The sequence below is a fragment of the Passer montanus genome, unplaced genomic scaffold (genome assembly GCF_014805655.1).
Source record: "Passer montanus isolate IOZ18808 unplaced genomic scaffold, ASM1480565v1 scaffold164, whole genome shotgun sequence".
Taxonomy (NCBI): Eukaryota; Metazoa; Chordata; class Aves; order Passeriformes; family Passeridae; genus Passer; species Passer montanus.
In genome coordinates this window covers 65,468-76,578 of record NW_024363605.1, presented here as the reverse complement: position 1 = coordinate 76,578, position 11,111 = coordinate 65,468, and the positions used below count along the sequence as shown (strand labels likewise).

The window sequence follows — 11,111 nt, the reverse complement described above, 5'->3', positions numbered from 1 at the left end:
CTGTCATCCATGTTCACTGGCTTTGTAATGCACTGACTCTTCCATCATCTTCAGCTGTGGTCCATCTAGAAACAGCCCTTTCTTGGTCTTTCCACCACTGGACCACAGCTGAAGCAAAAATTAGAGTTTTCAGGATCTACCACTTTCCAAATCATCCTTTTTGTTATTGTTGAGGAATACATCTACAACAGGTAGCTCGGCAGCATCGGAGTACCAGATCCTGCACCGTCAACAAACAAGACATCTGAGACTGCTGTGGGAAATCCGGTCTGACCGCGTGAGTGGTGTGTGTGGGGAGATAAAGGGGGACACATCGGGTCACTGGGTCCGCTGCTGCGAAGGGGCTTCGGTGTCAGCAGTGGCAGCTCTGACATTGGGAATTGGCTGCCAGGGAGTCTCATAAATAGTCACACTGGGAAGTTTCCGTAACATTTGTGTTTTCACTAAAGTCAGTTATAAAATTTCGGTTCTTTTGTACATAGAATCGGGCTAAAACAGAGGACCGGTTAAAAAAACCAAACCAAACCAAACCAAAACAAAAAACCACAAAAAACCCCACAAAACTACCCCGCCTTAGATTTGTTACATCCGAAGCAGCCCCTCACTCGCGCTCAAGCTCTACTGAACACCTAGGAGAGGGAGTGGAGGTGCTTCCGCTTCCGGCGGCCGCGCTGCGCGGCCGTGTTGGGCGGGAGGCCCTGGGAGATGCGGTCGCCGGCGCTGCTTCGGCTCCTGGTGGGGCCGCTGCTGGTGTTACTGGTGCTGCTGGAGGCCGCCCGGTGCGGGGAGGCTGCGGCCCCAGGCTCCCGGGACGCCGCCACCGCTTCCCCGCGCCCAACGGAGGCGGCCGGCGGGGCTTCCACGCGGAGCAGCAGCAACAGCAGCAGCAGCAGTAGCCGCCTGGCCGAGGTGTCGGCGCCGCCCGAGCAGGGCCAGCCCATGACCCAGCGCGCCCTCTCCGTGCTGGTGCTGGCCAGCGCCGCCCTCATCGTCTACTTCGTGATCCGGACCGTGCGGTGAGGGCTGGGAGCGGGTGTGTGAGCCCTGGGTGCGCAGCTGCGCGGCCGGGTCTGCGGAGCATGTCGACCCCGCGCCTCCTTGTGGGGCCGGCGAGTGGCGCCCGACTGCTCTGGGAAGCTCCCGGTGCAGTCTCCCCGGTGTGGGTAGCTCGGTCTGCTCCGCTCGCGTCACAGAGAATCGCGCATCAGTGTTGGGCCTTTCCCGACTCCCTCCTGTGCCCTCCCGGTGGACTTGTCGCTGCTGGCATCCGTCAGCCCATCTAAATTTATTTTGTATGTTCTTAGAGTGATTTTTGATAAGTTTGCAAACTTCTGTATCGCTAAACTACCAAAGCTGTCCTCCCCGACTTTGTCAGTAAACATCTTTCTTCTATGCTTTCTTTCACAGTTAAATTAACCTATTTTGTGTCTTTTAGAGAAAAGGGCACTTAGGAAGCTTGCTACCACTTACCTGTCTTTCTGTTTCTCACGTATCTCAATGTGCTTTTGCAGTTAAGTACATTGTTTGTCCCTGTATTTTTTTGTCCTGGTATTTTTACTTCTCTCTCTCATGCTTTAATAACTTGAATTCTTCAGCGCAAGGCCCAAATGTATGATTATGCATAAAGCACCTCAGTTATGGACCCAGTTCTCCATGTACTTTTCATTACATTTAGATATACCTATTGTGTCTAATATCTGCATCATTTAGTTTAGAAAGGCAGTTGAAGGACTGTTCTTTGTGTATCATGTACTAAGATACAAAGTCCAAGTAAACTAGGATATTTTGATTGTTTCATACTTATTGCAAATCACTCTTGAGAAGCCTTGAGGGCACTTTTCAGTGTTAATGTGTCTTGTAATACCAGCCTGTTGGATTTGGAGATGTGAGTAGTACTGTGGAAAGGCCAAATAGATAAATAAAAGTCTGTCAGTCCAGGAGCTGGAGAGGAAAATTTTCATCTATTGCCATTATTATCTGGATGAGTGGTAATTACTTGATATTCTGGTTTTGGCAGTATACCTGTTTTGCTATTCTGCATTTGCAGCTGGAGTGCTGTCTTCTAGGTGCTTCTGTAAACTGGAAACTTTACACCTCACATTATTCTGTAATTCCATCTTGCTTCTGAATTTTGGAATAGGTAAAGTGTATGTTTTTGAATTTGAACCTGTAGCTGAAATGTTCTTGCAGTGGTTATATAAGAAATACAAGGATTAAGTGCAAATGACCCATTTTTTGAATAGGTTTCCTTGGTATGAAGGCATATCTTGTTGTAAGATGTAAAAACTTTTTTGCAAACTTTCTACTTTATTGCTTGCCCAGTGGATTAAGGGAAGAAAGTGAGTGTAGTGTTTCTGGATTTTAGTAAGGCTTTTGGTGCTGTTCTTCACAGTACCCTTCTGGACAAGCTCTGTAGCTGTGGGGTGAGCAAATTTGTGGTGCACTAGTAGAAGAGACAGCTAAATGTCAGGGCTCATAGCGTTGTAGTAAGGAGGGGTGCATCAGGCTGGTGCCCAGTCACCTGCTCCTCAGGTCTCAGTTCTAGGGCCAGTTTTGCTCAATACTCTTATCTAGAGACAGGAGTTGGATGGCCATTAGCAACTTCGCTGATGACACGAAACTGGGAGGCGCAGTTGCATCTCTCAAGGTGCAAGAGGCCTTGCACAGGAATCTAGATAGATTGGCCATTGGGCAATCACCAGTGGAAGGACATATAACGAGAACAAATGCTGGGCTCTGCAGCTGGAACAGGATACTAGTTTTACTTGGGAGAGAAGCAACTGTAGAGCGGCCATGCAGAAAGGGATCTCAGGGTGCTGGTTAACAGCAAGCTCAGTATGAGCCAACATGTGCCCTGGCAGCCAGGAGGGCAACTTCACCCTTGGGTGCATCTCACACAGCACAGCCAAACAGTCAAGAGAGGAGATTGTCCAACTTTATTCAGCATTGTCACTTCTTGTGAGTAACTGTGTACAGTAAGAAGCATACTAAGACGTGAATACAACCAGACTGGAGAACCAAGCTGATGAATGAGCTTGAAGGCCTGTCCTCTGAGGAGCAGCTGAGAGATGAGGCCTGAGGGGTGACCTCATTGCTCCCTGAGGTGCCATTGGTCCTTGAGGAAGGAGATGCATATCCCTTCTTGCTGAGATCCTAGCTATAGGATGCATGGGAATGATTCAAAGTTGCACCAAGAGAAGTATAAATTGGACATTAGGAAGCATTTTTTACAGGTAGTGTGGTCAATGGCTGGAGCAGGCTTCTTAGAAAGGGGATCAGTGTTTAAGAGGTATTTGGACAATACCCATGCTTTAAATTTTGGATTGATCAGGCAGTTGACATGATAGTAGTTGTAGGTCCCTTCCAATTGAGCGGTTGTCAGTCACAGAGTAAAAGATCTTAAATTATTTTTGTTAACACTCAGGACACTGCTTTAGAGTCATGGCTATGATCATACATGCTTGTTGAGTAAGCATCTCCACTATTCCTACAGCTGTAGTTTTAAAACTACTTACACAGAGAAGGGTTTGAGTTGCAAGTGATTAGTGTTTTTTCAACAGGATTTGCTTGAATCTAAAATCTGTGCCAGCTTTGTGATAAGTTTTATTTGCATTTTCTACAACCTAGACATTTGCCATGATTGTCCTAGGTTACTCCCAAATCACAGTAGCCACTTACTTTCCATTTTAATCCATTAAGGAAAAAAGGTAAAATGTAGGGAAAAAGGTAAAATGTAGAGTGAAATTGACAGAAATATTGACTGTTTGAGTAGCATGTACTACCTCTTCTTAATTTTTTTTTTTTTGGTGTGTGTGTGTGTGTTTAAAATAGATTCTTATCTGCTAGGCTATTCACAATGCTTGTCGTAGTCCCAATTGCTTAACTTCTACTGTAGTGAAAACCAAAAGGTACAATATGTAAGAAACAACCCTATTTTCATCATACTGTCATCTTAAAAGTTTTAGAATTTTATTCTACTTGGTGCTTTGAAGTAGAACTTCTTTAGAACTTCTTTCTATGTTGAGGAATAAAAACCAGATTAAATAAATGAAGAACATGGAAAAGACTTTGTCTCGAACTGAAAAGTGAAATTTTTGGTTTTGGTAGTAGCCTTAGCTTTAAATGAAAAATCTGGGTATTTTGTTCTGGTCTGAAGCACTCAAATGCCTGCGATAACAGTTGCTGCATTTTCACGTAATAATTGAGAGTCGAGGAAATGGCCATGTTAATTATTTCTTATAACATTAGAAATTTGAGAACTTTGAAGAATGGTATGTACTTTATCTCCTTCCCATTCTTACAAGGTTACATTTACTTCTCAGTTCCAAAAGGAGAAACATTTTATACATTGGAGTGTAGTGAAAAGATAAACCAAGATTGAATTCTGTTGTGTGTTCTTTCAAGAAGGGTATTTAAACAAGTTGTGTAAGTGCACTAGAGTTTCAGGGCAGGATTTGAAGCTGAGAATCTCGGTATTGTATTTGATATCTCTTACAAAAAGGTTAAAATGGTGCCTAAACGTGGGACAGAGAAGTCACTATGCACAGTATACAATAGTATAGTATAATGTGTTGTATGTAATATGATAGCAATACTATAATATTGTAATATTAGTAAATTTATTTTATAATAGCACAGAAATGCTCTGTGTTGAAGTTCCTGAATGTTGTAAACATGTTTTGTAGGCACCTAGCTTGGGTTGTAAATTCTGGAATTTCTAAATGAAAGACCTGTTACCACCTTTGCTTTTAGCACTAAGTACCTAGACACAAATTCTTTGATTTTTTTAAAGTCCTATAGCTTTCATATATTTGTTAGCCCGTTACTGAAGGTGACTCTGTCAACATTCTGTAAACAGATGTCTTTGCACAGTGTTTGGTGAGTGGCTACTGGTCTGAGTTCCGGAACTTGAGCAAGGCTTGTTCCATGGGTGAAAGAGTAGTTTAGGAAAGCCAAAGAAATGGTTCATTGTGTGGCTGATGCACATAGGACCCAAGCCCATGCAGAAAGCTGTGGAGATTGAAAAAAGCAGGTGCAGACAGACTGCTTGTCTGTGATAAGCACTGTGCCTTAATCCTGAAACATGAATTACTGACTCTTCCTTCTGTGCTTTGTGAAGCAGACAAGACATTGACTCTACAAGATCTGTCTTATTCTGAAGTGTAATTATAGGTGATTTTTTGATATCTATAAAAGACTTCACAAATTATAATAAAAATCTCTAGTGTCAGCCATAACTTATGTTACAAGTTACAGCTTTGCTATAGCTGTGTTTTGTTTCTACCTGATTTGATCTGCTATTCTTTACAGATATGTAAGACACATAGAGAATATGTAGCAAGGCAATTTTTTCTCAGTAGAAGTATGCTTTTGCATATATTTTTATTTGGCTCTTATATTTAGATGCTAAGTGCCATTTTGTATTCACTACATTAATCCTGTACAAAACTACAGATGACACTCTTAGTGGCCTTAATAATTTCATGCAAACTGTTGACACTTAGAATTGTCAGACCTCTGAATTTCATAGAGCTAAGCATGTACATTTACCATTTTACCATAGATTTTAGAAAACTTACACTAAGTATCAATATAGCAGTATTTTACATTATTGGATCAGAAGGTAGCAAAAGATTTACATTACTTGAATGTTTTAAAATACTTTTCAGGCTCAGAAGGCAAAATAGAAAAACCCGAAGATACGGAGTTCTGGATACGAACATAGAAAACATGGAGTTGACTCCATTAGAACAAGATGATGATGATGATGATACAACACTATTTGATGCCAGCCATCCTCGAAGGTTTGTATTTAGAACCTGAATGTACTTCTAGCTATAGAAGTGAAGGAGTGTGGGTGATAAGCAGTTTCTCTGAGAAAGCTCACTACTGTGTTTCATATGCATAGTTGGAGAAGGGATGTCAAGATCACTTGAATTTTAAATGGGCAAGAATTTAGTGGTCAAGAAGATAAACACCATTTGTCTTCAACATGTGAGTTCCAGAGAAATGAAGAGGAAGGTAGGATATTTTTGTTACAAATACAGTATCATTGAAGCTTGTTGTTAAGTCAACAACTAGCTGTTACCTTTCTCTTCTCTTTTTTTTTTTGTAATTTGGAGGCTCCTCAGTTATTTCTTGGATTCTCACCTATGAGTTCTGCTTCAAGCAGCTTTGCTTCATTTGGCTTTCTTATGGCTAAAGTAGTCTGCAGTTAGTTGCTGATCATCCTGCACCAGGTTTTACATTTGGTACTGCTGGACTGATTCATATTAAGCTGTTCTCAGAAACTTTGTAGATACAGAAAAATTTTGTTGTATTTTGTTTGAACTTCCAAAACCAAATTTTGTTTGAACTTTTGTTCTGTTTTCTCAGTGTCCTTAAAAATGATAAATTCGAATTTAAATTTATGCAATTCACACTTAAATTTTTTCCTTATTGAGTAATGCTGTCACATTGCATGTGTGAAGATACAATAAAAATAATTGATGGGATTATCACAGTAATAGTTCATAGTAACGTCTATTTGACTACTGTAAAGTATCAGAAGAGATCTGATTAATTCTTCCAGTCACAGCAAGTAATTGATTCACACTGCTTAATGTGAAATCGGATTCAATCTCAAGCAAAACAGTTTGATAAATGCAATACATGATGTCTTGAATTAAAAGTATTGGATTGGTAAGTCAGGTGTTATGCATTTTATCAGGAGGAACTTTGGATGCAGTTCTGGCACTTGAAGAGAAATGTTCAGTCTGCTTTAACTTTGTTTCCTTAATGGAAATCTTGCTGATTTAATTTTTTTTCATAAGTAGAAGCCTCTCTTGATTTTTTTTCTCCCCCACACAATAGATTAAAATAGCTAGAGTATCTCAACTTAGCATTCCTCTGCATTTTAGAATTATGTGGCATTTACCATTACCCTGTGTTACTAGTCTTGTTCCAGTATATATATATAATACACACAACATATGTAAAATGTAATAGGTAATTGTCACATTATATCCAGGAATTCCCTCAACATCTTCCTTAAATATTTTAGCTTCTGTTGTAATTCAGCATACTTGTTTATGTTGAGGTATGTGATGAGAAGTTAACATGATACTCTTATAAATGCTTATTTACAAAGTATCGACTATGTTTTCAGTAGGAAGTAAAATGATAATATAGGTAGTCTTCATTAACAAACAGTATTACAGAATTATAACTTTCAGAGAGCCTATTTCTGATTTTTCTGCCTTCCTGTTTCCTAAACACTTCATTTTGAAGGAGAAGAAAAATTTGTTGAAGTATTTCATAGTAGAAGTATCTAAACTGTTGTTTCAATAGTGCTCTGAAAGTATGTGCTTAAATTATTGAAGTTCTTGTTTTCCTGAGTTCCCAGTATCAAAACAAGGACTTCAGTTAGATTTAGTGAAGATGGTGAATTTTCTCTGGTTTTGTATATTGATATTTTCCTGTGTTCTGTTTTATGGGAAGAAGCTTTTAAAATTTTCATACTTTTTGTATGAAATGATGAAAGGATGAAAGCAATGCTGAACAATGTGAATTTACTCCATAAATCTCCATAAGAGCAGCTTGATAAATGGTGTTCAAACTATGCAAAGCTACATTGTTGCTGGGAGGATAGTTTGAAAACTAGAGTACTTTTTTGTAATCTCGATTGGGAATGTACTTTTAACAGTTAATTTATTACCCCTTGTTTCAGCTTGTTTGCATCTGCACTGAAACTTAGTAATCCGTATTCACATTACTGCTTAAGCACAATGACTAAAGGGAATACAAAATGTTTAAGTAAGCAAAGACAACTTGATGCTGAGCACAACATCATGAAAATGATACTTGCATATTCTTGGGATATGTCATTACACTTTGTTCTGACATTTATAGTAATTCAGAGGTATGGTTAATTGGGTTTTTTTAAGGTAGCTGAAATATATAGCCAGGCCTGGAACCTGGGAACAAGAAAGAGAGGCTTTTAGTAAACAAAACTTATTTGAGTTTAGTGCTTTGTTAAATAAAGAACAGTGCAGTTTTACTTAACTTAGACTTAACAGTTGAGCTTATTTAGTGCTTAAGTTCCTTTCCCTTGCAACTCATAATGGAAGGCACTAAAAAACAATACAGTAACAGGAAATTCTTTTCTCCATGTTCATTTACAGTTGTTATTGACATCAAAGTAGTCAAGTTTTGGTATATATATAAAAAAGTATTGTTTTATATATAAAAATATGTCTTCTTTCCTAATTTCTTTGTGACCTGTTAAAAGACTGTAGTGGCACCCAGTCTGCTTTCATTTTTCTTGCTTGAAAATATCAAGCTTTTTTAAGGTGATACTCTACAAAATAGTGTGCCTATATTAGAAATCCCTGTAGGCTTATTTTGGGTTATCTGTTAATTGTGTTAGACTATTTGCAGGACTAGACAGAGAATCTGGCTTCTCTCCTACAAATCACCATAGTAGTGTTAGTATACTGGTGTCCAGATACATTACTGCTTTCAAGGGTTGCTGTTTTCTTTCAGAGCTGTATGAAAAAAGGTCCCTGGTGCCCTCAGCTGTAACATACACACAGTTTAAGTGTACTTCCACTGTGATCATCATACATGTAACTAGTCTCTGTGCTGCTGCTGACTGGGACAGTTTACCAAAACAGTAGGTTTTAGCCATTTAGCTCAACAGCTTACTATTAAATGCCCAAGTGTGAAATTCTAGCCTTTGTTCTATTGCAATACCACTTTACATACATGCTGACTGAGGGACAGTACACTATTTCTTGTTTTTCAAAATTATATCACACTACAATCCTCATTGAATTTACAATCCTCATTGAATGACTTCACACAGAAACTACTTGCTCAGTGCTGCAAGGCATAAGGACAGGAATTTATTCTTTTTTTTTTTCTAATATTCCATAACTGGAATGCTACCAGGACGTGCCAGAGTTTCACTAGGAACTCATGAGCCTTGAAGTTTCAAAATATATTTATCATGGTAAATCCCTCTTTATTTTTGTAAATGAGATTTCTCTCTATTTGGAAAGGTTAAATGAATTCATTACTTCACAGTAATATGGTAACTATGAGGTTTTTTCAGTCAAATTTAATAATAAAATGTCACATCTCTCTGGGTTCTTTCATAGTGTGTCATTTTTAAATACGTAGGCTAAATTTGCCTTGAAACAGGGCATTTCAGATTAATGCATCTGTTTCTTCTATTGTAGAGAAGTACGTGCCTTTCAATGAAAGAACTTAATCTTAGAACCAGAGAAGAAGACTGCTTCATGGGAGAAATAAGAAGCAAGAGGATATGCAAGTGGGGGGAAACTAATTTAATTTGTGTATTTTATGGCATCCTTTTGCATCTTGCAATAAGTAATTATCAATTTGTTGTATCTTTTTGTATATAGAGATTCTCATTGTATAACCTATGGGGAGAGAATACTAACTGTGATAACATAAAAACCTATTTAAAAGGGAGATTACTTGTAAAACAGGGTATTTTTTGCTTGTTACAAGTCTTGTATGCCATTACAAGTGTGGTATACACTTTTTTTCTACAGTAACCTGGAATGTTAATTTTTTCTTCTGATATTAAATTGTAAGTAAATAAAGCCACTGTGGACTTCTCAGAATTGTTAGAACATTATTTTAATTGAGGAGATGATATATTGTTTACCAATAAAAAGCCAAACCACTGCCTTCTGTGTTGAGAATTAAAAAAGCTGAATTAACATGTTTTGTTCATGTAAACTTCAGTGAAAAAATAAAATGTGTTTACAGTGCTCCTCGCATTTAGTGTGATGCTCCAACACTGTATGTTTTAAGGATACTTGGGATATTAATATAATTATGTAAAACATGCTATTGCAACATCTTCTTGCTGTTAAGACTCCTGATTGCAACTGTTGAGTTAATTTTTGGTGGGGTCTGTCTTCAACTTGTGTGAGCAGATATGGCTCAGTGACTTTAGGGTGTTGCTGTGTGATGTCAGTATTCAGACCTGTAGTGAAGCAGAGATAAACCTTTAGGAAAATTCTAAATATTCTGTAACTCTAAAATGAAACACTAACATCAGAAGCAGCTGTTACTGAAATGTGTGGTAGTACTTTCATGAATGTAGTTGACATACAGCAGTTATATCTAGTTTTTGGCTAGTGCCATGAAAATTATTAGAACAATCTTTAAGACCTGGAAGATACACTTTTTTAATGTGTTGCAGTTTCCACCGTAATCTTGATAATGTAGACAAAATGTTCAAATTCTAGTTTAGAATTAATATGTACTTTTTTTGATAATTCCATATATCCCATAAGCTTTCTACAGCAGTATTGGTGGGGGTGATATGTGTCCTCAAAGTGCCTAAGTTATGGGCTATAGAGAAAGAGGAATATTTTTTCTTGATTCTTCACCGTCTTGGTGTTTGAACAAAATTGAAGTACTTTTCTTTGAGGTAATTTCTACAGTGATAGGGTGGGGAGGGAGTCTGCTGTAGATTTTCCTTACTTTTACCAGCTGATTTGTTATATTGAAACCTTCTTACTTGCACTAATAACACTTCAGATGTCAAATCAGCCTCCCAAGGTAATTTTCACCTACAGTTGCCCACGTGCCACATACAGCTGGGAAATAGATTGTATTTACAATAAATGCAAGTCTTTTTTTTGCGTCCTGTTATACATAGCTTTTTCTGCTTATGTGTAAAGATAAAACTAAACTGGAAATACAGCACTAATTCTTGGAACTGCTTAGTTGTGCAATCTGGAGACAGTAAAGAAGTAGTAAATAGTAAATAACTGGGTTGTAGACTGCAGGTGAGAGAACAGTAAATGACAGACGACAAAGTATGCTGTTTCCATATATAGAGGGGACCATCAGTGTTAAACTAAACATAATTGAAATCTTTCAGAAGTATAGACTGTTCCTGACATCCTAGAATTCAATGTAGAATCTTTCTAGGCTTTGAGCCACCCTGAATAGGTGTTATCCATGTTATGCACAGATATTTGAACTGTTCAAGCAAGTTAAAATCACTGAAAATGCAATCACTCTTTAAGCTCTTGTATATGCTGTGGGTAAACCTTGATGTTTTCCTGCAGAAAAAAACCAAAATG

General features: G+C 38.3%; 1 protein-coding gene across 1 annotated transcript; it reads left to right on the top strand.

Annotated features, from left to right (window-relative positions):
* The first annotated feature begins 670 nt into the window (after positions 1-670).
* Positions 671-9,782, top strand: FAM174A (family with sequence similarity 174 member A). The gene is made up of 3 exons (XM_039703596.1): positions 671-1,016; positions 5,670-5,804; positions 9,222-9,782. The coding sequence occupies exons 1-3, from the start codon at positions 706-708 to the stop codon at positions 9,241-9,243; spliced, it is 468 nt and encodes a 155-aa protein (XP_039559530.1). The 5' UTR covers positions 671-705; the 3' UTR covers positions 9,244-9,782.
* Positions 9,783-11,111: the final 1,329 nt, after the last annotated feature.

Excerpts from the sequence above, each read along its gene's own strand:
- FAM174A (XM_039703596.1), top strand. The coding sequence starts at position 706 with ATGCGGTCGCCGGCGCTGCTTCGGCTCCTGGTGGGGCCGCTGCTGGTG. Across the intron at positions 1,017-5,669 it reads TTCGTGATCCGGACCGTGCG|GCTCAGAAGGCAAAATAGAA; the intron begins GTGAGGGCTGGG and ends AATACTTTTCAG. Across the intron at positions 5,805-9,221 it reads GATGCCAGCCATCCTCGAAG|AGAAGTACGTGCCTTTCAAT; the intron begins GTTTGTATTTAG and ends CTTCTATTGTAG.